This window comes from Miniopterus schreibersii (genome assembly GCF_964146895.1).
Source record: "Miniopterus schreibersii genome assembly, chromosome: X".
Classification (NCBI taxonomy): Eukaryota; Metazoa; Chordata; class Mammalia; order Chiroptera; family Miniopteridae; genus Miniopterus; species Miniopterus schreibersii.
Window position 1 is genome coordinate 57,449,594 of NC_138104.1, and position 26,210 is coordinate 57,475,803.

General features: G+C 40.3%; 1 protein-coding gene across 6 annotated transcripts in view; it reads right to left on the reverse strand.

The window, feature by feature from the left end:
• The window catches only part of TAF1 (TATA-box binding protein associated factor 1), a 94,922-nt gene that overhangs the window by 9,909 nt on the left and 58,803 nt on the right, over nucleotides 1-26,210 (reverse strand). For 5 of the 6 annotated variants that reach the window (XM_081125479.1, XM_081125478.1, XM_081125480.1 and 2 more), the window contains 3 exons: nucleotides 25,573-25,729; nucleotides 24,548-24,725; nucleotides 20,542-22,405 (listed from right to left, as the gene is read on the reverse strand). In XM_081125479.1, the coding sequence (XP_080981605.1) occupies nucleotides 22,180-22,405; nucleotides 24,548-24,725; nucleotides 25,573-25,729 (561 nt within the window). In that variant the 3' untranslated portion in view covers nucleotides 20,542-22,179. Of the gene's footprint in view, nucleotides 1-20,541; nucleotides 22,406-24,547; nucleotides 24,726-25,572; nucleotides 25,730-26,210 lie in introns of those variants that run through there. The other variant, XM_081125481.1, reaches the window with a different exon arrangement.

Below are 26,210 nucleotides of genomic sequence, written 5' to 3' on the forward strand. Positions count from 1 at the left end.
ATCGAGCCCGCAACCCAGGCATGTGTCCTGACCGGGAATCGAACTGTGATCTCCTGGATCCTAGGTCGATGCTCAACCGCTAAGCCAAGCCCGGCCAGGCTATACCACAATTTATTAAGCAAAATGTCCTGCTAAGGGACATTTGAGCTGTTTCCAGCTTTTTTGCTATTAAGATCAGTGCTGCTATGAGTGTTCTTGAATTCTTGTACATACCTTCTGGTACATTTTTGCAAGAATTTTTCCAGTGATTATAGCTAGGGGTAGAACTGCTGAGTTGTAGAGTATATAGGTGTACCTCAGAGATATTGTGGACTCGGTTCCAAACCACTGCAATAAAGGGAGTTGTAATCATTTTACTGGAGAGTCTTGCCTTCAATTTGTAAAAAACATCTCTGTGAAGCCCAATAAAGTGCAATAAAACTAGGTATGCCTATAACCATATTCAGACTTACTAAATGTCAAAATGTATCCAAAGTGATGGTACACTTCTGTAGCAAGATTTCTATTGCACAACCTCGACAACACTGGTATATCAGACTTTTTAATATTTGTCAGTCTGATAAGTATAAATGATCTCATTGTGTTTGGACTTTGCATTTCCCTGATTACTGATGAGATCACTCATCTTTTCATTGTTTATTGGCCATTCCTGTTTCCTGTTCTGTGACATGCCTGTTCATTTCTTTCGGTCAATTTTCTACTGGGTGGCTTGTCTTTTTCTTACTGATATACAATAGTTTTAAAATATACATATGTTCAGGATAGTTATCCTTTATCAGTTATATGAATTGCAAATATCTTTTGCCATACTATGTAGCCTCATGATATCTTTTGATGAACAGAGTTGTTTTTTTTTTTGTTTTTTTTATTTATTTATTTTTTAAAAATATATCTTTATTGATTTCAGAGACAGGAAAGGAGAGGGAGAGAGAGGTAGAAACATCAATGATGAGAGAGTCATTGATGGAACCCGCAACCCAGGCATGTGCCCTGGCCGGAAATCGAACCCTGATCGCCTGGATCCTAGGTCGACGCTCAACCACTGAGCCACGCCCGGCCGGGCCAGAGTTGTTTTTTAAACATTGTCAAATATATCAAACTTTCCTTTATGGTTCGTACTTTACATTTTTGTCTAAGAAATCTGTCCCTAAACTGAGGTTATAGAAATATTCTCTCATATTTTTGTCTAAAAAGTTAAAAAATTTTGCCAGCACATCTAAGTCCTTAATCCATCCAGAATTGATTTTTGTGCATGGTAGGAGGCAACGATCTCATTTCTTTCTTTTTTTTTTCCTATATGGAAAACCAATTGTCCTAGCACTGCTCACTGAATAGTCCATCCATTCCCCACTGACCTGCAGTGTCGCTTGTATCTTCTAGGCTCTCTGTTCTGTTCCTTTGCTACCTTTGCCTATTCCTGTGACAATTCCAAACTCTCTTGATAATAGCTTTATAATGAATCTTGATATTTCAAAGGGGAAGTTCCACTTCCTTCATCTTGTTTTTCTTCTTGGCTATTTTTGGTCCATTTCTCTTTCATATAAAGTTTAGAATTGTTTTCTCAAGGTCTGTGAAAACCCTTATTGGAATTCTGATGGAAATACATTGGAATACATAGATCAATTTAGAACATCTTTATAAGTTTCCAATATTGAATCTTCCTATTCATGAATCTGGAATGTCTCTCCATTTCTTTAGGTCTTTAATTTCAGTAAAATATTATTTTCTTCATAAAGATCTCAAAAATATTTTATTTTATTTAAATTTATTCCTAGGTATTTTATTATTTTTAAGTGGTATATATATATGTGTGTGTGTGTGTGTGTGTGTGTGTGTGTGTGTATAATTTTAAATTAATTTTGTTTGTCCAATAATTTTTTAGGTCACCATGGATCTATTTCCTACTCCTACCACCCCACTGATCTCCCCATTGCAAAATTCAATGAATACTTTTCAGTTCTTACTTGACTTCTCTGTTGCATTTTAAATACTGATTATTCACATTCTCTTCTACCTATGACTTCTGGTAGGTACACTCTGAGGTACTCTAGCAAAACTCCAGTTCCTCCAACACACCAATCTCTTTTCTGCCTGAGTCTTTGATTTTCTGTTTCCTCCTGCCTAGAACGAACTTCCTTTGGCTCAATAAAAGGCTGGTTCTTTCTCATCTTCAAGTCTTAGCTAAAATGCTACCTCCTCATTATACACCTTCCTGTCTATCCTATCTAAAGTAGAACCATCTCTACCCCAACCCAGTCACAACTACTAATATATCATCTTCTTTTATTTCTAACAGTTTGTGTGTTTTTTAATCCTCATCCAAGGATAGGTTTTATTGATTGTTTTTAGAGAGAGGAAGGAGGAGGAGGGAGAGGGGTGTGTGGGGGAGAGAGAGAGAGAGATACATTGATGTGAGAAACAAACTTCAGAATGGTTGCCTCCCACAGCGCAGCCTGCAACCTAGGTATGCGTCCTGAGTAGAAACTGAACCCACAACCTTTCAATGCATTGGACAACAGTCCAAATGAGCCACCCAGCCAGGGCTGTGTTTATTTGTTTACTGTATGTCTCTTTTCTACTATAATAGAAACTCCATGAGAAGAAAAATTTCTACCCATGTTTGACACTGCTATGTCCCAGTGCCTGGCACGTGTTAGGCACATTATAAATATTTATTGACTGCATGACTGAATCCTACATGCCGCTTTATTTCTTACCTCCTATAACAAGTCACTAAACATGGTTGAGTCTACTTGCTACATATCTCCCAAATATATCCCATGTTCTTCAACTCAGGTAGCACTGTTTTACTTGAAGTCCTCATCACTTTGCAGCTGAATTAACGCAATAGCTTTGTAACAAGTTGACAAAGTTTCTCTGGTGGTGGGATTACAAATTTATATCTCCTTTTTGCTTATCTATAACACTCTCACAATAATAATTTTTAAAAGTTAAAAAAACATATACTTTGTACAACAGGATTACTATCAGGTAAAATGTAATTGTGAGAAAAAAGATTGGGAGATAATATGCAAAAATAAAAAAGGTAATTGTGGTGGGGGGCAGGGGGAACCGTTGCTGCACAGGGAAGGGAAGAAGGTGGTGCTTCTGCAGTGCCAGGACCCACTCGCCCTCCCCACGTCCTCGGGTCCCTGCAAAGCCGCCTCCAGTGTTGGGTGCTGCACATCCAGGACGCAGGACACAGGCACCATGGCCTCGCAGCCGTCCCACTCACTGGATGAGGACAAAAATCTGAAGGGGTGCAAGCTGTACATCCAGAAGCCCGGTGTTTAGCAGGTACTCAAGGACTGCATCATGCCCCTGTGCATCTCCAAGCCCAAGCACCCCATGAAGTTCCTCCCCGAGCACTTGGAAAAGCTGAAGAAAGGGCCTCCTGTGGAAATGGAGCCCCTGGCCCAGAGGAATGTTTATTTCTTCCATTTAAAGCAATCTCTTAAAAAACATTTTTGAGCAATGCATGCCTTTTAAAGAAAATTGGAAAAGTTCAGAAGCAGAAAGAAGAAATAAAATTCATCTGTCGTCCTCTTAAAAAACAACAAAAGAAAGTTTTTGTGTTAGAGTAGTGGGGTTATAGCTAACTTTTTTCTTTTACCAAAATTTATTTTCAGTATTTTTATGATGAAAGTATATGTTTGTTACAGAAAATTCTCTAAAGAAAAAAATTAAAAATAAAAGGAGAGGGAGAGAGAGAGAGAGAGAGAGAGAGAAACATCAATGATGAGAGAGTCATTGATCAAGCCCGCAACCGGGCATGTGCCCTGACCGAGAATCGAAACCTGATCGCCTGGATACTACTAGGTCGACACTCAACTGCTGAGCCACGCCCGGCCGGGCAAGACGAAAATTCTTAAGGCTCTTGATACACAGTGTCAAATACATTTCAGCAAAGTCATAGTAAGTTACACTCCCATACACACAGTTTGTTAGTGCCTGCTTTACCACATACTCATCACAACATTGTTTTTCACCCTCACCCAAGGATATATATATATTTTAATCCTCATCCGAGGATATTTTTTCCATTGCTTTTCAGAGAAAGTGGAAGGGAGAGAGAGACAGAGAGAGAGAGAAACACTGACGTGAGAGAGACACATCGATTGGTTGCCTCCAGTACATGCCCCGACCGGGGCCAGGGATCGAGCCTGCAACTGAGATAAGTGCCCTTGACCAGTATCAAACCTGGGACCCTTCAGTCTGTGGGCTGACACTCTAACCACTGAGCAACACCAGCTACAGCATATTTTCTAAAAGCAATATTGTGGCCCTAGCCAGTGTGGGTCAATGGTTAGAGCATCAGACCGGGCACCAAAGGGTCTCGTGTTTGATTCCCAGGCAAGGGCGCATACCTGGGTTGTGGGTTCACTCCTCGCCCCTAGTTGGGGTGTGTGCGGGAGGTAACTTAGGTCCATGTGTCTCTCTCACATCAATGTTTCTTTGTCTCTTTCTCTATCCCTCCCTCCTTTCCTTCCAGTCTTTCTTAGAGGCAATGGAAAAAATATCCTCAGGTCAGGATTAACAAAATAAATAAATTAATTAATTAAAATAAAACCAAAGCAGTATTGTGTTGGAGACTGCCAGTCAAGATGGCACCAGAAGTAAACGCAGAACTCACCTCCTCCTACAACCACATAAAAACTATAACTAAATAGAACAATCATCATTCAGAACCACCCGAAATCTGGCTGAATGAAAGTCCTACAACTAGGGAATTAAAGAAGAGCTACATTGAGACTGGTAGGAGGAGTGGACAGGCAGAATGGGCTGGTCCCACACCCATGTGTGATAGATAAAAACTGGAGGGACATCTCAGCTACAGAAGTCCCCTATGAGGAGCGAGGGGTCCCAGGCCCACACTAGACCTCCCAGCCCAGGGCTCCAGTGCCAGGAAGAAAAGTCCTCACTTCTGTCTGTAAAAACCAGCATGGATTGAGGCTAAGGGAGATAGAGGGCTTCTGGAGTCCCAGGCAGTTCCTTTTAAAGGGCCCATGCACAGACTTACTCAGACACTCCCTCTGAGCTCCAGTGCTGAGGGAGCAGCCTCAAGGGCACCAGAGACATATGGGAAGGAAATGAATTGTTTGGCATCAGGACGAGAGCTGGAGGGGCAGCATTCTAGACAGAAGTGCTGGCAGAGGCCATTGTTCCTTTGATGAGACCCCTCCACACACACATACCTGCCAAGATCCAGAAAGCAGGTGCCATATCTGAGACTCTATCACCAGGTTCACACCGTTTGCCCCACCCTGCTGATTCCCTGAGGCCCTGCCCCACCCAACTTTCAAGCCCACCACCCAAGTTGTTTCCAGTGTCTTTTCCATATCAATGGCCTGTCTTGGCTCAGGCTTCAGATTTTCCTAAAATCTCTCAAACAAGCAGGATCTAGATTCAGCATGCCTCATACCTCTTGCTAAGGGGTCCTAGGCCCAGCACTAGCAGCAGCTGACCTTGGTTCACAGCTTGGCCTCACCTAGACATCTCCAAGCCCAGCACAAGTAGCAGCCATCTGAAGATTGCTTTGTAGCTCATGCTGGGTGGCCCTAGGCAAAACACAGGTGGCAGCTGACCTTGGCTTCCACCTCCCAGGAGGCCCCAGAATCAGTGCACGCAGTGGACAGCTTCAGACTATGTCAAAGCACAACCACTTAACTACCTCCACAAGCAACACACTCAAGGGGCAGTCTCAGTGAGCACCAGAGCCCTGATGAAGTAAGTCCTGCTCTGTGGAGTGTGCCCCCCACAGCTGATCCTCCACGATGGTCGGAGGTTGGTGGTCTTTGCAGCTTATTGGCCTGGAGGTAAATCCCTTCCCTTGACTTGCCAACAACTATCAAGGCTCAACTACAAGAAAAAGATGTACACAGCCCACACAGGGGGTGGGCAGGGGCACAGGCACACCTTGAGTGCCCACCTTGGGTGATTAAGGAAGCTGTGCCACTGGACCCTTACACAACATCTATTACATTAGGCTACTCTACCAAGGCTGGGAGATGTAGCTGCTGTACCTAATACATAGAAAAAAACACAGGGAGGCTGCCAAAATGAGGAGACAAAGAAACATGTCCCAAATGAAAGAATAGAACAAAATGCCAGAAAAAAAATTACAAAATGGAGACAAACAACCTACTAGATGCAGAGTTCAAAACATGGGTTATAATGATGCTCAATGAACTTAGTGAGAACCTCAACAGCATAAAAAAAAAAAAAAAAGGACCAGTCAGAAATGAAGGATACACTAACTGAAATGAAGAATAATTAACAGGGAATCAACAGTACAGTAGATGAAGCCAAGAATCAAATCAGTGATTTGGAATACAAGGAAGCAAAAAACACCCAATCAGAACAACAAAAAAAGAATCCAAAAAAATGAGGATAGTGTAAGGAGCCTCTGGGACAACTTCAAATGTACCAACATTTGCATCATGGGGGTGCCAGAAGGAAGAGAGAGAGAGCAAGAAATTGAAAATCTATTTGAAAAAATAATGACAGAAAACTTCCCTAACTTGGTAAAGAAAATAGACCAAAAAGTCCAGGAAGCACAGAGAGTCCCAAACAAGATGAACCCAAAGAGGCCAGCATCAAGACACATAATTTAAATGCAAGTTTAAAGACGGAGAATCTTAAAAGCAGCAAGAGAAAAGCAGTTAGTTACCTACAAGGGAGCTCCCATAAGACTGTCAGATGCTTTCTCAAAGGAAACTTTGAAGGCCAGAAGCAAGTGGCAAGAAATATTCAAAGTGATGAAAAGCAAGGACCTATAACCAAGATTACTCTACCCTGCTAAGCTACCATTTCTAATAGGAGGACAGATAAAGAGCTTCCCAGACAAGAAAAAGCTAAAGGAGTTCATAACCACCAAACCAGTATTACATGAAATGTTAAAGAGAATTCTTCAAGAAAAATAAAAAATATATAAAAAATACGAACAATAAAATGGCAATAAATACATATCTATCAACAACTGAATCTAAAAAACAAAATAAATGGACAAGTGTAATGGAAACAGGCTCATAAATAGAGAATATTTTGATGGTTGGCGATGGGAGAGGGGTTGGGGTAATCGGTGGAAAAGGTGAAGGGATTAAGAAATACTAATTGGGGAGATTCCAAGATGGTGATGGATTAAGTGGGAGCTACACTGACACTTCCCAGGACCAAACTGGAATTACAAGTAAAATAGAGAAAAACCACCCTGAATAATCAACTAAAGAATACCTGGAGAGAACACTTACAACCAAGGAGGAAAAGTGAAGACTGCACAGAGACTGGTAAGAAGTGCAGAGGCACAAAAGGGCTGGCTGGGCTCCCACAGGCAGCAGCTGAAGTTCCAGAGAGATATCTCAGCTATGGGGGATTCCCACTGAGAACTCTGGAGTCTAAACCCCAAGCTGGGCTCCCCAGCCTGGAGCACCAGAACTGAGAAAGGTACCCACATAACAACTGGCTGTGAAAAGCAGCAGGGTTTCTGTCTGCCAGGGAGAGATGGCTGGTAATCCAAGCACCCTCTTAAAGTGCCAACACACAAAATTTTGTGTGCAGCCACTCACTTTGGGCTCCGGCAGAGGGCAGAGTGGAAAAGAGCTGCGTGAGGAAAATCTAGGGATGCTGGTTTTGGGGATAGAGCTTGGAGGGTGGCCATCTGGATTCCTGTGCTGAGTCATTCTCTCATATGCAGAGAACATATTTTCGCCTGGGGAGGAAGCAATTGCCTCACCTGTTAGAAAACCTCTCGCCCCACTCTGTAAAGATTACACTTTGCTGTGGTCTACAGCCTGAGGCTCATTAAGAGACAGAGTAACAATGAACCTGAAGGCAGAGGAAGATCTCTGGGTGCTTTGAGTCTTTGCCTGATCTGCTTCTGGACTTGGGGCTTGGAAAAGCAGACCTTGATGCACATCTTGGTGCTTTCCAAATGCACCCAGCCCCAGAAGAGGGAGCCACAAGCTGTGGATCACTGATAGCTCAAAACAGGGTATTCAAGGCCAGTCACAAACAGCAGCTGACACTGGCCTGCACCAGAGACCCTCCAAAAAGACTGGGAGACTTAGCAGATCTACCTAAAACATAGAAACAAACCAAAACAGGCAGCCAAAATGGGGAGACAACAAAGAAGCTCCAAATTAAAGAACAAGAGAATTCTCCAGAAGAAGAGATAAATGAAATGGAGATAAGAATCTATCAGATATCAAGTTCAGAATATGGATCATAAGGATGCTCAACAGCATGAGAAAAGATATGGAAACTATGAAGGAAATTAAGAATGACAAAGCAGAAATAAAGAATACATTGGAAGGAATAAATAGCAGATTAGAGGAAGACAAGGATCAGATCAGTGAATTAGAAGACAGGGTAGAAAAAAATCACTCAATCAGAGATCCAAAAAGAAAAAAGCAATTAAAAAACAGGAGAACAGTTTAAGGGAGCTGTGGGACAACATGAAACATAACGATATTCACATCTTAGTGCCAGAAGAGGTAGAAAGCAAGAGTTAGAGAACTTGTTTGAAGAAATAATAGCAGAAAACTTCCCTAACCTAGTGAAGGAAAAAGTCACACAAATTCAGGAGACACAAAGAGTCCCAAGCAAGAAGAATCCAAAGAGGCCCAGGCCGAGACACATCATAATTAAAATGCCCAAAATTCAAGACAAAGAGAGAATCTTAAAGGCAGCAAAAGAAAAGCAATCTGTTACCCACAAAGGAGCTCCCAGAGGGCTGTCAGCTGATTTCTCATCAGAAACTCTACAGGCCAGAAGGGAATGGCATGAAGTATTCAAAGTAATGAAAAGTAAGGATCTGAAACCAAGACTACTCTATTCAGCAAGGCTATCACTCAAAATAGATGGTGAAATAAAGAGCTTCTCAGACAAAAAAAAGGCTAAAAGAGTTTATCACCACCCAACCAGCACTTCAAGAAATGTTAAAGGGATTGCTGTAGTAAGAAGTAGAATGCTTGGTGAAGCTCCCCTGTGAAGCCGTCCAGAATGGGGCTTTTGTTTGCTGGGAGTTCTTTGATTACTGCTTCAGTTTCATCGGTTGTTACCGGCCTGTTCAGGTTTCCTGATTCTTCCTGATTCAGTTTTACATGATCTCACTCATATGTGGAAATTAATGAACAAAATAAACTGACGAACAAAATAAATCCAGAAACACAGAAGAATGGAACAGACTGATGAATCTTAGAGGGAAGGGGTGGGAGGATGGGAGAGTGGGTGGGAGAGATTAATCAAAGAAATTATATGCATATTAGAAGTACAAAATGGCCCTGGCCAGTTTGGTTCAGTGGTTAGAGTGTTGACCTGAAGGGTCTCAGATTCGATTTCCAAAGGCATGTACTTTGGTTGCAGGCTCAATCCCCGGCCTTGTTGTGGCTGTCGGAGCACATGCAGGAGGCAACCAATTGATGTGTCTCTCTCACATCAGTGTTTCTCTCTCTCTCTCTCTCTCTCTCTCTCTCTCTCTCTCTCTCTCACACACACCCCTCCTCCTCTCTAAGTTCTCTAAAAAAAAAAAAATCAATGGAAGAAATATCCTTGGGTGAGGATTAAAAAAAAGTACAAATTGGTTGTTACAGAATAGGGATGTAAAGTGCAGCATAGGGAATATAGTCAATAATATTTTAATAACTATGTATGGTGTCAGATGGGTATAAGATTTATTGGGATGATCACTTAATAAGTTATGTAATGTCTAACCGCTGGGGTGTATACCTGAAACTAATACAATAATGTATGTCAACTGTAATTGGAAAAAAAAATTAACATATGGGTTTTAGAAACAGATAGACCTGTATCCAAATCCTGGTTCTACCATTTATAAATATGTGACTTTAGGAAAGTCAATTATTCTCATCTGTAAAAATAGGCATAGTACCACCTACCCTTGGGGTTACTATGAGGATTAAAGAAGATAATGTATTAAGTTGAACCATATGAAATTGCCAATATTCAATCTCATTTTCATGTACAAAAATGTTTTTCATATGGTTCAACCTAATACATAAAACATGGTATGTCTTATTACATGGTGAATAAATGGTAGCTATTGAAATTATTATTATGGAAGCAGGATAAGAGAAATGAATAGCATGCTTACTGAAACCCCCAAAACTCAGAAGAAATGAGCAGAAATAATCTCTTGAAGAAAAACTTCAGGCCTTTTTAGAAGCAGTAGAGGCTTCAAGTATGATAAAGGTAAAAGAGTTATTTGTATTTCGTTTTTAGCCATAAGAGATACACACTGAAGAATTTACTGGCAATACATGATATCTGGGATTTGTTTTAAACTACTACAACACCCCACTGCAAGAAAGGAGACAGGACAGATGAAAGAAGACTGACAAAATGTTGATCGTTGTTAAAGCTAGATGAGGGGTTCTTCTACTTTTAAGCATGTTTGAAATTTTCCACAGTAAAAAGTTAAAAGTAAAAATCCACCTTACTGTCCTGGTTCTCATGTTCTCCTCCCTGACAGAGCAACATCCTGATTATAATAACTTCTCATAGAAATCTGTCAACTAGTAGAGAATGCACTAATGAACAAATATAAGTACTTGCTTGTTTGTTAAATTTCTCATTGCTGATTAATCAATTAGTAGGTGTTCATTTCAGTTTGATTTAAGGTTTGGACACAGCTGATTGTTGAGACTGAGACCATGGGTTGGGATGAAGGTTAACTAATTAGGTGGTCAACTGGTCTTCCCGGAGTGGATGTACTTGCTTCTAATAGTTTTGCATTCACTGGTTTAGCAGCATGCTTACTTTTCTACTTGAACTACAACACTGGTAGACTGTGATTTAGGAAATGATGAGCTGTGCAATTAGAACAAGGGAAGGTCCATCTCCCTTTTCCTATTCATTATTATTGGTAATAATAAAACAATAGTTAACACACACGAGTGCTTGCTGTGTGCCAAACATTAATCTAAGCACTTTATATTTCATTTACTTTTTATGATGATTCTACTATCCTATATTTACAGATGAGGAAACTAAGGCACAGGGGACTTGTCTAAAGAGCTGGATTGAGCATAGAGTTTGGCTTCAAAGCCGTATTTCTTAGGCACTATGGCATATTATTTTAATTTGAAAACAATGTCAGAAGTCTAATTATTTAGTAAATCATGCACATGAGAATCTCTAGACTGTATTTAGGCTCCAAAGCACCATATTACAGACTGGGCAAATAAGCATATCCCTGGCAAAATGCACAAAGATAGCATATGTTCATGGAAATTTACATTTTGTAATGAGTACTGGGGGGAGGGGACAAAGCAGCATAGCCTCTTTGACCTATACGTTGAGAGACTATCTTCCAAATCTTGTGGCCCTATTTATAGTAAGGCTTGACACCTAGGAAAAGCTCCAGACAGTCCTCTCTACACAGCTCTGACTGACATCAAAAGCAGTTTAAGTGCTTAAAATTTTACTAATTAGAAGTTTGCATGAAAAAAATATAGAATTTATATGTTATAAAATGAGGAGACCTTGAAACCAGAAGTCAATTGACTAAACTGGAATACAAAATGTATATTAATTGAATGGATGTATTACTATGTAATAACTTCTAAATAAGGATTTAAAAAGTTATCATGCTAGCCTGGACAGTGTTGCTCAGTGGTTGAGTGTTGACCCATGAACCAGGAGGTAACCATTCGATTCCCATTCAGGGTATATGCCCAGGTTGCAGGCTCGATCTCCAGTGGGGGGCATGCAGGAGGCAGCTGGTCGATGATTCTTTCACCACTGATGTTTCTGTTTCTCTCTCCCTCTCCCTTCCTCTCTCTGAAATCAATAAAAGTATATTTAAAAAAAAAAAATTTAAGTCATCATGCTAGGATGGAGTTAAAGAGAACTTCTGGCTTTATTGTAAGAAATTTGTCTTTCCTTTTCAAGAATTTAATTACATTTCTGGTAAACAAATTCTGCCCAGTCTGATATTTATTGCTCAAAGTTAGGAGAATCCATACTTATTTGGTGATCTGAGTTAAATCTGATAACTTATAATCTAATTTTAAAGTAAAAAAAATAAAATCATACGAAGAAAAAATAACATGAGAAGCAAACCTTTTAAAACACAAAATATATATTCTAAACTTGAATTTTGGAAACACATTAAGAAACTTGGAACAAAAGCTAAAATATTTAAATTACAAAAGTTAGTGCTAGCCCGGCTGGTGTGGCTCAGCGGTTGAGCATCGACCTATGATCCAGGGGATCACAGTTCAATTCTTGGTGAGGGCACATGCCTGGGTTGTGGGCGTGATCCCCAGTAGGGTTCGTGCAGGAGGCAGTCGATCAATGACTCTCTCAGCATTGATGTTTCTCTCTCTCTCCCTCCCCCTCTCTCTCCCTCCCCCTTTCTGAAATCAATAAAGATATGTATTTTTTAAAAAGTTAGTGCTAAACAAATTCTTATGCCTTTTTTCACATCTGCAATATTATAGTATTTGGAGCTGTAAATCATGCACAGAGCTGTCTAGAGCCTTCAAGTATTTATTTTACTTTTATTTGTGTCATAAAGTTTACTTTAAGGCATGCCAATTAAATTGAAAGGTTCTGTTTTCTGGCCCTGCCAGGATGGGAGGTGGAGTCAACATGTAGCTCTGAAGCTTTTCCCCACCCTTTCCACATTTTCACCTGTATCAGTGGCCCCCCAGGGCACTGGCTTTCAGCCAAGGGGATAACTCTGGGTCGTAGTGGAAGCAAATCTGAATGTGGGGAAGATTAATGGGGACAATGCGAATTCCAAGTCTCTCAGGTAATTCTAACAAATCCTCCTCTATTGAGGTTTTCTACTGAGCGGGGAATGCAGAAAGACTAACTGGTGTTTGGAATTTAACATTAAGGTTTCACTTTCAGGAGTTAGAATTACTTAAAGTGGTCTAAATTATGAACTTTTGTTTATTCAGAATAGCTAACATTTACTGAGTGTGTACTATGTGTCAGGCACTGTGCTAAGCAATTCATATGGTAAATCTTTACTTCTCACTACAACCCTGTCAGATAGCTGAGGAAACAGAACCTTAGTTAATTGCTAAAGGTCACATAATAAGTTGTAGAAGCCACAGTATGACAGTCACGCCTGTATCTGAAACCACCACACTACACTTTCTTAAGACACTTGGATCTGAAATGTGGGTTTTTGTTGAAATGTTTTTTTCCTCCACAAAGAGATTCTACTGGAATCTGGAGTTACAGCTGGCATTTAGAAGGCTGAAGGAAGTGGCATGAATTGTAAATTTACCTCAAGAGAATGAAAATGTGCTGCCCCAACTTTTCTACTGTACAAAACTGGCAATCCTAGTTTTAACTTGCTTATGATTTTTTTCTTAAGATTTAGGAGTATTTAAATTAGGCTCTATTGTGCCCCGGCAGGGTAGCTCAGTTGGTTAGAGCATCATCCCCATACACCAAGGTTGTGGGCTCAATCCCTGGGTCAGGGCACATATAAGAATCAACCAATGAATGCATAAATAAGTGGAACAAATTGATGTCTCTCTGGCTCTAAAATCAATAAAATTAAATTTCATAAAATTATGCTCTATTGTTTGAGACTCAGACACCTTTGGAGAACCTCTCTTTTTAAATTTGTTCCTTAACCAGGAGTCCAAGAAACACTTGATATTATATACAAAACCTTGTATATACATTTTTTCTGGGAGATTTCACAGCTTTTACCATATTTTCAAAATTGTCCATACCCCCTAAACAGGTTAAGATCCATTATCTTAACCATTGTTTGATAGATTGAAAGCTGTTTAATAGAGCAGAACAAAGGTAAAAGGTTGAAAATTCCTTAATGATAAGGAATTGGCTTTGAATTTAAGTATTGAGACCTAATTATCTTTGCAATATTGGAGAAACTTCATCAAGTTTTCTAAATCAAGTATTGGGGAAGAGGGGGACAGTCCTCCCTATCACTTGGGAGGCTTTAAAAATTCCTCCTCCCAGACTCTGATGAGCATCCCCACCACATCTACAAGGTACCCCCCTTGAGATCTAGAACCTTTGTTTGAGGGGAAGAAACAAATAAAAGACTGGTTTAAACTCTTGCCTTCATGGTCGTAAATAATATGTGCACTATGCTGACATTATTTTAAAAAGAGGCAGGATGTCAAAATTTAGAATAAAGAAATTTAGGAAGTTGTCTAAAACAGCCTCTAATACACTTACTGCTGATATACTTTCTTCTGATATATTTACACAGTTGGTAAAAGTGAAGCAAAATATATCTGGCACCCTAGCAATCACTTCTCATTTATAGTTTCCTTCCTAAGTATTTAACCTCTCTACTTTTGAACATTTATTTGCTCTCAGTTTTCCAATATAGCTTTTTCCTCCCCTTAAAATGTTCCTGATTTCATAAGAAGAAAAAAACACAGGAAGAGTGAATAATTTTGTGATCATTAATATGACATACCCTCAACCGACTAAAATGCAATTTTTTAATCCTCACCTGAAGATATGTTTTTTATTGATTTTAGAGAGAGGAACAGGGAGAAGGAGAGAGAAATGTCGATGTCAGACAAAAACATTAATTGGCTGCCTCCTGCATGCACCCTGACTGGGGATCGAACCCACAACCTGGGTATGTTCCCTGACCAGGAATCGAACCCACTACCTTTTGGTGTATGGTATGACGCTTCAACCAACTGAGCTACACTGGCCAGGGCTAAAATGTAATTTAATTGTACTTTATTATTTGACCACTGCTTACATATACAGGGTGGGGCAAAAGTAGGTTTACAGTTGTTTGTATGGGAAATAATACAATAATTAATAAATAATAATACAAGAATAAACTCTGTTTTACGTACTCACAAATGTAAAGCTACTTTTGCCCCACCCTGTATTATAGATAGCTGAGTCAAATTTTTGGTTGATAAAAAGTCTTACTTGGACTATGTAAGTGAGAAAGAAACGGGATATAAGCATACATTTTTTTTATTGTAAACTATGATGAATGGATAATTCTAAAAGTTGTAATGTAGAGTTGATTGAAAACACTGGATTCCAAGTCCCCAAAATGTGGAAAATCCCAATCTATATAAGCAAAATTTAAAAGAAATTATTTTGAAAGTCTTACATCTATTTAAACCAATTTGCCAAATTTATAATTTGTATGTAAACTGTCAGTTTATGTATATTTATAAATGAGATACATAATATTAAAGGTAATATTTTTAAATCCTTGACTATTAAGTTATTAGGAACCAAGAAGCCAAGAATAAACTTGCAATATCATATGCCTGATAATTAAAAAATTATAATTCTGGCCCTGGCTGGTGTAGCTCAGTTGGTTAGAGCGTCATCCTGAAGGGTCACAGGTTCTATTCCAGGTCAGGGCACATACAGAAGTTGCAGGTTCAATCTCTGGTCGGGCTGTGTGTGGGAGGCAACCAATCGATGTTTCTTTCTCTCTCTACCCCTCTCCTTTCCTCTTACTCTAAGGTCAATTAAAAAATTATAATTCTGCACTTCTTCTAAAGAACTTGTTTACCAAAGGATTATTGTTTCTATTATTATTTTAATGACTACCTGAATCAGAATTATAGATGTGTATATTAAAAATGCACATTCCACCCTGGCCAGTGTGGCTCAGTGACTAGAGCGTAAGCCTGTGCACCGAAGGGTCGTGGGTTCGATTCCCAGTCAAGGGCATGTGCCTGTTTCGGGTTCACTCCCCGCCCCGGCTCTAGGAGGCAACCAGTCGATGTGTCTTTCTTATATGTCTTTCTTACATTGATGTTTCCCTCTCCCACCTCGCTCCCTCCCCTCTACTTTCTGAAAAAACAATGGAAAAAATATCCTCAGGTGAGGATTAACAACAAAAAATGCACATTCCAAGCCCAGGATTTTTAATAGGCAACCTCTACTCCCATTTTGATGTGTAAGAACAGCTGAGGATAACATTAAATTGGAAATGTTGCTTGATCAGTTTCCCAGACTTCTCAGATAAGAATCACTTGGGACATCTGTAAAATAGACCACCAGCCTTCTTCTCCAGATGCTCTGACTCAAAATAAATTTTTATTGATTTCAAAATATGTTTTTATTGATTTCAGAGAGAAAGGGAGAGGGAGAGAGAGAAATATCAATGATGAGAAGAGTCATTGATTGGCTGCCTGCCTCCTGAATGTCCCCCATTGGGGATGGAGCCCAAAACCTGGGCATGTGCCCTGACCGCAAATCGAACCGTGACCTCCTGGTTTATGGGCTGACACTCAACCACTGAGCCACACTGGCTGGGTGGAAGTAGTATTTTTTAACAGGCACACCAGCTGTTTGTCTTCAAAGTCAGGGAAAACAAGTTAGATCATTATATTTAGGCAAATATTGCACTGTAATACCTAAGAACCTGGAATTGCAAAAGCTTAAACTAATAATAGGAGAAACTGGCTATTTCTACACTAATGTAGAAAAAAAGCCAGCATTTTGGCAACACAAACCTGAGGTTGCCTTTTCAAGCTCTGCCCCACTCCCAATGAAAAGTTTCCCACTACTTTTAGAATAAAGACAAAACTCTTTATTAGAGTCTACAGTGCCCAGAGGCATGGTTTGTCCCCTTTCTACTGTGCTTATATATATCCAATATCCATCTTTCTGGTCTTAATTTAAAGGTGGTTCTTCTCTCTAGTCCAAGACTAATCCCTCTCTCCTTTGTGCTCCTGGAACAGGTTTCCTCATCTGTAAAATGGGACTAATAATACCTATCTATGATGGTTCCAGATGAAATGAGGTCAGGTAAGAAGAGCTCTACGCAGAGGCTGGCACACTGAATGATAGCTATTATTTAATCAAATCAAGCTCTTTCTACTTCCTCATATTCAATTCTTTAATCCACTTGCCAACTGGTTTCTGCTCCCACCATTCCAAAGAAACTGTTTTCCTTAGGCTCACCAATTGCCAAGTCCAAATGACAAATTTCAGCCCTTATCTGACTGACCTTTCTGCAAATATTGGCCCTTGCTAACCACTCCCTCCTTTGGAATTCTCCCTTGTTGTCCCTAAACAATGTATCTTGGTTTGCTCATACTTCTCTGACTGGTCTTTTAAAGTACCTTTTGTGGCTCTTTCATTGCTTACCTTTTCAAATTTATAAAAAATGTTTTAACTTTATCAAAGTAATACATGCGTTATTTCTATGCAAATGACAGTCACTCAGCAAGGGCTTCCTGGACCATTACATTAACACCCTCACTCCGCACCCTCTCACATCACTGTTTTTTTTTTCCACAGTACTTGTCACTCTTATTTACTTGTTTACTGCCTACATCCTCCACTAAAATTCTTAGCTCTTCAAGGGAAGGGGCTATGTTTTATTCGCTGCTATATTTGGAGCACCTAGAATAATGTCTGGTACCCACTATGCTCAATCAATATTTATTGACTAATTGACTGAAATATCTCCCATATTTAATCTGTCACCTGAGTCTAATCTCCTAAATTCTCTCAAATCTCTGCCTACTAGTAGTTCTTGCCTTACAACTGACTCACATCTTGCCTAAATGACTGCCACACCATCACCAGTCCTATCTTCCTACAATCCATATTTCAAACTGCTGCTAAAGTCACCCAAAGTCCTTCAACAGATCCCTATAACCTTTAGGATTAAGTCCAAATCCTTTAGGAAAGACTGCCGTGCTCTCTGTGATCTGGACCGTAACTAATTCATTTCAGCTCTCACCAGCCCCTTCCATGTGCACCATGCTCTAACCACCCCTAACTATTTAGTCACATGCTCTTTCCTCTGCCTGGAATGATGCCTTCCCTACCCCCAATGCCTTCTTTGTTTGGCTAACTCACACTAGTCATCTCTAAGAAGTTCTGTCTCCCGTGGTTCCAGACTTGGGGGTACATGACCTCCTCTGTACCTTTATAGGAAAGTGCATTTATCATTTCACTTACCACACTCTTGTGTGGACCTGTCCATCTCCAACACTGTATTCATAGCACCCAGCAGAGTGCTTGGTAGAGAGTAGTCAAGAAATGGTTATTGAAAGGAAATTCACCAATCTGTCTCTTTTATCCAGGTCTTCATCCCAAACTGCTTTACCTTTTCTGCTTCTACACCCTGACAGCTGTGTTGCTAAGTACCTTTGGAGAAAATCACGTAATAAAAGTACATTGGTATCATTTTAAATTAATGGTCTCTAACCTCATTGGTGCATTCAACACTCAGCAATCCTTTTATAGATTCTTAGCTAGCCCCAGTTCCCATTTCCCTCCGTGACCATTTTAAAAAAGAAACAAACATGAATAGAAGGGTTTACAGAGAAAAGAACAAGCCCTCTACCTACTCTACCTCACAGATGTTAACAGTTTTAATTGTATAGAGGCAAATCTTTTCTGTGAATATGCAAACATGGATTTATATCTTCTTTGTCCCCTAAACAAATGAAATTAAATGCTGCCTACCATTCTATCACTTATTTTTTCAAGAATATCTTTGAGGGTACAATGCTAAGTGAAATAAGTCAGAAAGAGAAAGAGAAATACTGATGGTTACCAGAGGGGGAGGGGGTTGGGCAGAAGGGTAGGTGAAAGGGGTGAAAGGGGTCAACTGCATGGAGATGGATAGTAACTACTTTTGAGGGTGATCACATCATAGTGTATATGGATGTTGAATTATGTTGTACACCTGGAACTATATAATAAAAATATTATCTTCCCATATTAGCACATATAGATTTTTCTCGTTTTTCTAACAGTTACACATTTTTTTTACTGAATGGATGTAGCACAATTCAACATTAGTGTTTCTGAGGGACATTTAGCTGACCACCAGTTTTTCCTTATCTCCCTCAGTATTCAAGCTCCCATCTCACTTTTACTTTTCTCACAAGGATGATCTTACCTATTTCTCACAGGAAACTGAAGCTATGAACAATGAACTTCTTTGACTTCCTATCTCCCTTATCTACACAGTGATCTGTAACTATTTCCATCCTTTTCTCTATCTCAGGGGAAAGATCTCTTCTCCTACAGGAAGGAATAGTAACTAACATTCCCTCCTGTTTTCACAGGTCTTTCCCACAATTGTCCTCTCACTTTTTTCTAACCTCTCCTCCTCTATTGATTTCCACCCTAAGCCTATGTAAGCAGGCTTATTTATCTTCCATCTTAATACTCTCCCTCTTCTATTCCTCACAGCCTAGCTTCTTGAAAGAGTAATGTATGATCTCTATCATCATTTCCTCATCATCCACCTGGTTCCTCACCCCGCTGCTGACTGTTCCAACTTTACTACAACTCTACAACTGCTTTTGCTAGCTAAGGTCACCAGGGACCACCTAGTTGCCAAAATCCAAGGGCTGTCTCTCAGGATTCATTTTACTTCACCTCCCTGTGGAATATACGTTGTCTTTTTTATGCCTTAAAACTCCTTCCTTGGTTTGAAAGGTATCACTCTTCAGGTTTTCCATTTCTTACCACCCCTAAATATTGGTCTTCTCCAGGATTCTGTCCGCCATGCTCTTCTGACTCTGCACATGCACCCTGAGTGATCTCACCTACTCCCAAGGTTGCACAAATCCTAAGCTTTATACCTATCATACTTTAAACTTACATACTTCCAACTGAGCTCAGCTATTTCTCCTATCTTCTACCCTCAACCTATTCAGAGAATGGCACCACCATTTAGCCAGTCATCTAAGTCAGAAATTCAGGTTTTGCTTACTTTCCATTATCCAATCGGTCACCAAGATGCACTTCTCATTCCCCCTACTGCCAATGCCTCAGTCAGTTTAAGTCTCCATTATCTCTGCTCTGGCATCACTCTTCCCCAGTCCATCCATTTTCATGCTGTGGCCAGTTATCTAAAACGAGCATTTGATCCTGAGCCTTGTAATCACTATACTACCTATGTTCTCTATATTCCACCCATGCAAAACTACTTGTTCCATGAACAGACTATGTAGTTTCATGCCCCTAAGCACTGTTCACTCTGCCTAGAATGCTCTCCTCTCTCCCCTCCCCTATGACTGTCTGGTGAACTCCTTTCTACTCTTCATGATCCATCTCAAAGGTCTCCTTTTGAAGCCTTCCCATTCTTACTCCATAAACAGAGTTGGTACCTCCTTCCTCTCACCACAGCCCCTTGTAAATATGTATTGTAATGATCACTTTTTATTAAACTTAGTTATTTACATATCTACCTCTCATTCTAGACCTAAGTTCTCTGCAATCAGAAACTATATTTTACTTCTGTATCAGCATCTAGCAGACTGCTTGATAAAAACAGGTAGCTTGATAAATGTTGAATGAATGCATGAATACCTTGTATCCATTCACTCTCCCAAACCAAAATTCTAAAAGCCACCTTCCATTCCTCGCCCTCTTCCACCCCCCGAAGGCTAACTGGTCGTCAAGTCCTATTGATTCTAGCCCCTAAAGATCTCTTGAATTCATCCCACTCCTCCAATCTTAATGCCACAGCCCTAGTTTGGGCTCCATTACTACTTACTTGAACTAGATTTGCTCCCCTCCAAACCACTCTCCACACTACTGCTTTATTTTTTTTTTTAATTTTATTACAAAAATAATACATACTGTAAAAAATTCAAACAATACAGAAATAAAAGCACAATACCCCACCCAGCATACAATCATATAAGCCCCCTCACCTCCAATCCCACTCCCCAGAGGTTATCACTGTGAATAGTTTAGCATATATTCTTTTAGACCCTTTCCTTTGCACACACAAGTATATATAAACACATATAAATATACACACATGATTTTTTCTTTTACAAAAATGGGATCACACTTGTCAGATGATTCAATTTATTTCTTCATTCAATATACAGAAAATTTCTAAAACACAAACCTGATTATATCACTCCTCTAGAGCTCCTCATTTCTTATAATATAAAATTCACTCATTAGCATCAAAATCAAAGCTCCTGATATGCTTCCTGCCCATCTTTCAGTCTCATCTCTAGCCATTCCAGCATTAAAGGACTGGAACTAAGCCACCTTAAATCCTTTCTGGAACAAGGCAGGTACAAACAAACAAACAAACAAACAAACTAGGAACACACTCTGCCATTTCTAGACTTTGGCCTTTCACTTCATGTTACATTCTACCTGGACTTTCCCATCTGGCAAGCTCCTACTAATTCTTCAACAATCAGCTTAAAAATTACCTCTAGGAAGACTTCCCTGACTTTTTCAGACATGATCACTCCTCTATTTTCCCCTATACTTTATATCCAGCTCTTTAATTGCACTTCTCTCACAGAACTGTAATGCTTTATTAACATGTTTTGAATTTCACTCCCCCTCCCCCAACTTGATGGTGAGCTCTTTGGGTAAAAAAGAATGTGTCTTACTTAGCTTTGCATCCCAAGGATCTGATCGAGTGCTTATGATGAAACAGATGTTCAATAACAAATCTGTTGAGAATTTTATGATTCTAGGAACACTTACTGAGTACCTAATATGCACAGAACCATATCCTAAGCATGAAAAGAAACAGAAGACACAGTCTTTGCCCTAAGGAACTTACCATTTTCCTACCATTTCCCGTAGGGATGGGGGACAGAGCACATTTACATGGCAACATATCACTTCTGACAAACAGGCTGTTTCAAAGATTTGTAATCATTTGCCTCAAATCCATTTAGGAACAAGGCATTGCATAATCAAATAAATAATAAAATAATGGGCAGTTTGTTCAATAGGTTTATGTGTTCAGTGTGGCATAGAGACCACCAGAAAGAACCCAATTCCCTGTACCAGCAGGGGGGCTGTCACCTGTTCCAGCCTGCTAGAAAACTGAGATGATACCATGCTTAGAAAATTTCTAATACACCAAGAGGACATAAAGTTAGCAGTCCTTTCATAATTTCTCCTCCTTCCCCAGGGAAATATGATACAAAGAGCAATAAATGAAGTTAAAGGTGGGCACTGAAGAAGGAGGAGATTGCTCTATTTTTATCAGTGGTAGGGGGAAGGGGTTGCTTGATTTTAATTCAAAGGGTGACATTGCCCCAGGAAGATCAGGAGAGGCGTTTCATTCATTATTATTTACTTACTATTTTTTAAAGGCTAAGGTGTTAATCTGGTGATTTCAGGATCAGACACTGTACAAATATAAACAAATTGAATCACCTAGGCTGGAGAACAGGGAAGGCTGACCAAGGAGGCCCAAAGGAAGCCTCATTCATCAGAGTCCAAGTCACTGTCCCCAGCAATGGAGTGGAAATCCTCACTGTCCTCCTCGTCCTCTGACAGGTGGACCTGGCTTAGCACGCTCGGCCCAGAGCGCTGCTCTTCCTCCTCCTCCTCATCTTCTTCCTCCTCTGATACCTCATACCCACCGATGCTGCTGAAGCTTGTGTCTTGGGTGTTCGACTTGGGATCAGGCTCCTCATAGCTCCCATAACTGAGAAGAGAAACATGTCATCTCTCAAGCTCGGGCACCATCCTCTAGCTGACCAGTCCCGTTCTTCGTGCCACCAAGGGATCAGCCCATCTCACCTCCCCTGGACACTAAAATGACTAGTTCTGGACTGTTCTACAGGTCCCTGAGAGAAAAATGATCCTGCTCAAAAACATCAACTTGCCAACTGCATATACACAAGAACCTGAATGAAAGAAACTCCCCTATGCCTGAACAACACACTGGCAGCTTATGTGACCGTAAATACTCTGATAGCCTCGCCTCATAGTTTCATCTACCACTTATGGTTTCACTCATGTACATATCCAATTAGTCAACAGTCCTAAAGATTCTATCTCTTCAGTATATCTTGTCTTTATCCCCTTCTTTCCATCCCTACTCTGCATGCCTTGCCTTCGTCCTTTGTTATCTCTGGCCAGCACAACTGAAATCAGTCTTCATGCCTCTAGTCTTGCGCTCCTCCAATTAATTCTTCACACTTCTGCCAGAGTGTGCTTTATTTTTTGTTTGTTTGTTTATTCTTAATTTTAGTTTTTTTTTAAAAAATCACACAAATAATGCACATTCACTGGTTTAAAAAAATTAGAATATACAACCAGAAAAAAGAAAAAAAATCACCAATAACTCCACTACCCAGAAATAATCTTTTGGTATAGGATCTTTAGATTTTTTTTTTCTATGCACTTCACTTAGATGTTTAAACATTTTTTATTTACAAAATTAGAATACTCTTTAGGAATCTGCTTTTTTCACTAATGATTATAATGAACATCTTTATAAACATACATCTACAGAATCATTTTTATAGCTGCACGGTATTCCACTGCATGGCTGTAACATGATTTATTTAACAGTCTCTCACTAAGACATTTAATTAAGCTGTCTCCAATTTTCCCACTATTAGAAACAATGCTCTGATAAACATCCTTGTACAAACATCCTGATTGAAGGTGTTTTATTATTCCCATAGCATTTCCTAGACATGAAATTTTGGGGCCAAAGGGGAGGCACACTCAAAATGTTTGACTTCTGGTCTAGCTCAGTTTCCTTCTCTAACCAGCTTCCCTACCCCACTCCTACCCAAGTCCCAGAAAAATCCTGTGGTTGCCTATCACAGCACTTTTCATGTTATATTGTGACTGGTCATCTGTTGACCTGTTTTAGGTTTCCCGTTAGACTGAACTCCATGGAGGAAGGGAACACATCATAGTGACTTTTGTACTTGTGATAAATATTTGCTGAATGAATAAATAAAGACTCTAACTGCTTCCTGGCTACCTCTGGCTAGATGGAGCATATGTACCTTAAATCCAACATGTTCAAACACAAATTCATTTTTTCCTCCTTTCCCACCCTATCTAGTGCCTGTTCTTCCTCTTTCCTATCTCAGTGACATTCCCATTCATTATATACCTAATCTCCTTACTTCCTAAATCCAGTCGATCTACCCTCTAAATAGCTCTTGAGTATGTCCCTTCCTCACCCCTCTCTAACAGATCCCAGTTGAGATCCTTACTGTTGTCCCAGGTTATTTAATACACAAATTTGATGTTACTTTCTTTTCCTTAGATAATGATTCCCATTACCCCAAATCGAAGTCTTAGCATGCCATTTAAGGTCTTCTGCAATATAAAACGCTGCTATTTTTGGAGCCACAACTCCCAACAATCTCCCTTCACTCTAGAACATACTTTGTTACATTTCTGTGCCTTTGAACATGTTCCATCTCTAAGGATCTCCTCACCTGCTCCCACTCATCTACTATTCATCTTGTAAGGCCCAGTTCAAATGTCCCCTGTGAAACTTTCCCTGATTACTCCCAAGAAGGGTGAGACACTCCCTCCTCACTGGTGACTTGGCACTTTGTACTTAACTTATGCTATAGCACTTATCACACTGTATTTGTAATGATTTTGTTTGTATCAGTCTCTTCCACTAGACTGTGAGCTCCTCAAGGGCAGGATATATCTTGCTCCTCTGTGTATTCCCAAGGGCCTAGCACAGTGCCTGGCCCTTGTAGGCGCTCAGGAAGTGTTGGTGGATGAAAGTAATCTGACGCTGGGCCCTCTGACATCATAGCTGGGCACTGATGCCACAGCCCTGTAGCATGTTGCTGTAGATTACCTGATGTTGCTATCCTCCAAACCATGAGAAGCCTCCCCACCGTCTCCCTCATAGGACATCATGCTTTCTTCATTTTCCATGCCCATCCTTGTGTTCTCCTGAAGCATGCGGGGCTGCTTGGGTCTTATCCCACCAGATTCCACATCAGAGTCACTTCCACTTTCACTCAGTTGTATAGCTGTGAAAAGAGGCAGATTCTGAGATAAACCTGACAGAATTAACATCTTTAGCTTGGTCTTCCAAAACTAGTTACCCCACACATCTATACAGGCATCTTGCCTGGACTCCTCACCATGCCTAGGGTCAACACTGGCAAGACCTGTAGTTTAGAAACTGAATCCAAATAATCATTTCCCTTTTCCATCTCAGTCCAATCTGTTTTTCTCCTATCATCTCCTCTTATACTTTTCTCCTGCCATTGCCACAGATCCATAAAATACCTCAAAGCAGGATTTTTTTTCTTAATTTTCCTTCCCTATTGCCACATACAACACTTCTTTTCTGTTTTTATCAAGTATTCAAATCAAAGGTGCTACTTAGCCATTGCCTTTTCCACTGTCATTTTGTATCTCCTGTTATATTTCTTCGCTTCCTCTAAGGATAATGAATTTGATCAATCTATGAGTGAGTGCTCTATACTCTGAGGTCTATTAATAGGACTTCAATAAAAGAGCATATATGGCCCTAGCCCATCTGGCTCAATGGTTAGAGTGTCAGTCCGCACACTGAAGGGTCCCAGGTTCGATTCCAACCAAGGGCATGTACCTCAGTTGCAGGCTCGATCCCTGGCCCTGGTTGGGGTGTGTGTGGGAGGCAATCAATTGTGCCTCTCTCACATCGATGCTCCTCTCTCTCTCTCCCTCCCCTCCCTCACTCTACCTTCTACTCTCTCTGAAAAGCAATGGAAAAAATATCCTCAGGTGAGGATTAAAAAAAAAGAGCATATGTGGCTAAGAGCTTCCTATCCAGTCCTGAGGGTGCTATGGTGAGCTACACAGGAACAGAAGCAAAGGAGCAAGACTTACCAGAGAAAGGATTATCTCCTTCTTCATCACTCCCAGCATCCTCCTCATCATCTTCTCCTTCAGACATAAGCAAATCCTCATACAGGACACTGGCTTGAGGCTGTTGCACAGTTCCTTCCTCTTCATCTGCAAGATCACCATCTGCATCTTCACCTTCCTGAGTAAGACCAGTTGGGGGTCAAAGTCCAATCAATCACCCAAGTAAAGAGACCAGAAGCTACCACCAGCCCCCCCTTGGTGTGTCACAAGAAGTAATTTTGGTGGATAGACTTGTTTAGCTGGTTCCAAGGATTAAAGTCAGACTGGTACTCACTATGGACACCCTCTGATATCACCTGCCCTGTACTGGCTGGGCTCCTAGCATATAAAGGTATAATGTAACCATAAGCTTTCTGTAAGCATACTACACTGGGACTGGAGTCTTAGGTTTCCCATCCTCCTCCTCATCATCATCATACCCATCAACATCTATATCAGAGTCTTCCTCACACAGCCTACTTCAGCCCTGGAGTATCATGTGACCTGCCACCATCCCACCTTGAAATCACACTCTCAACTGCATTCCCAGGGCCAAGGAGTTCAATTATCCTTGACACACATCATATATCACCACCACCACTCTTCCACTCCGAAGTATA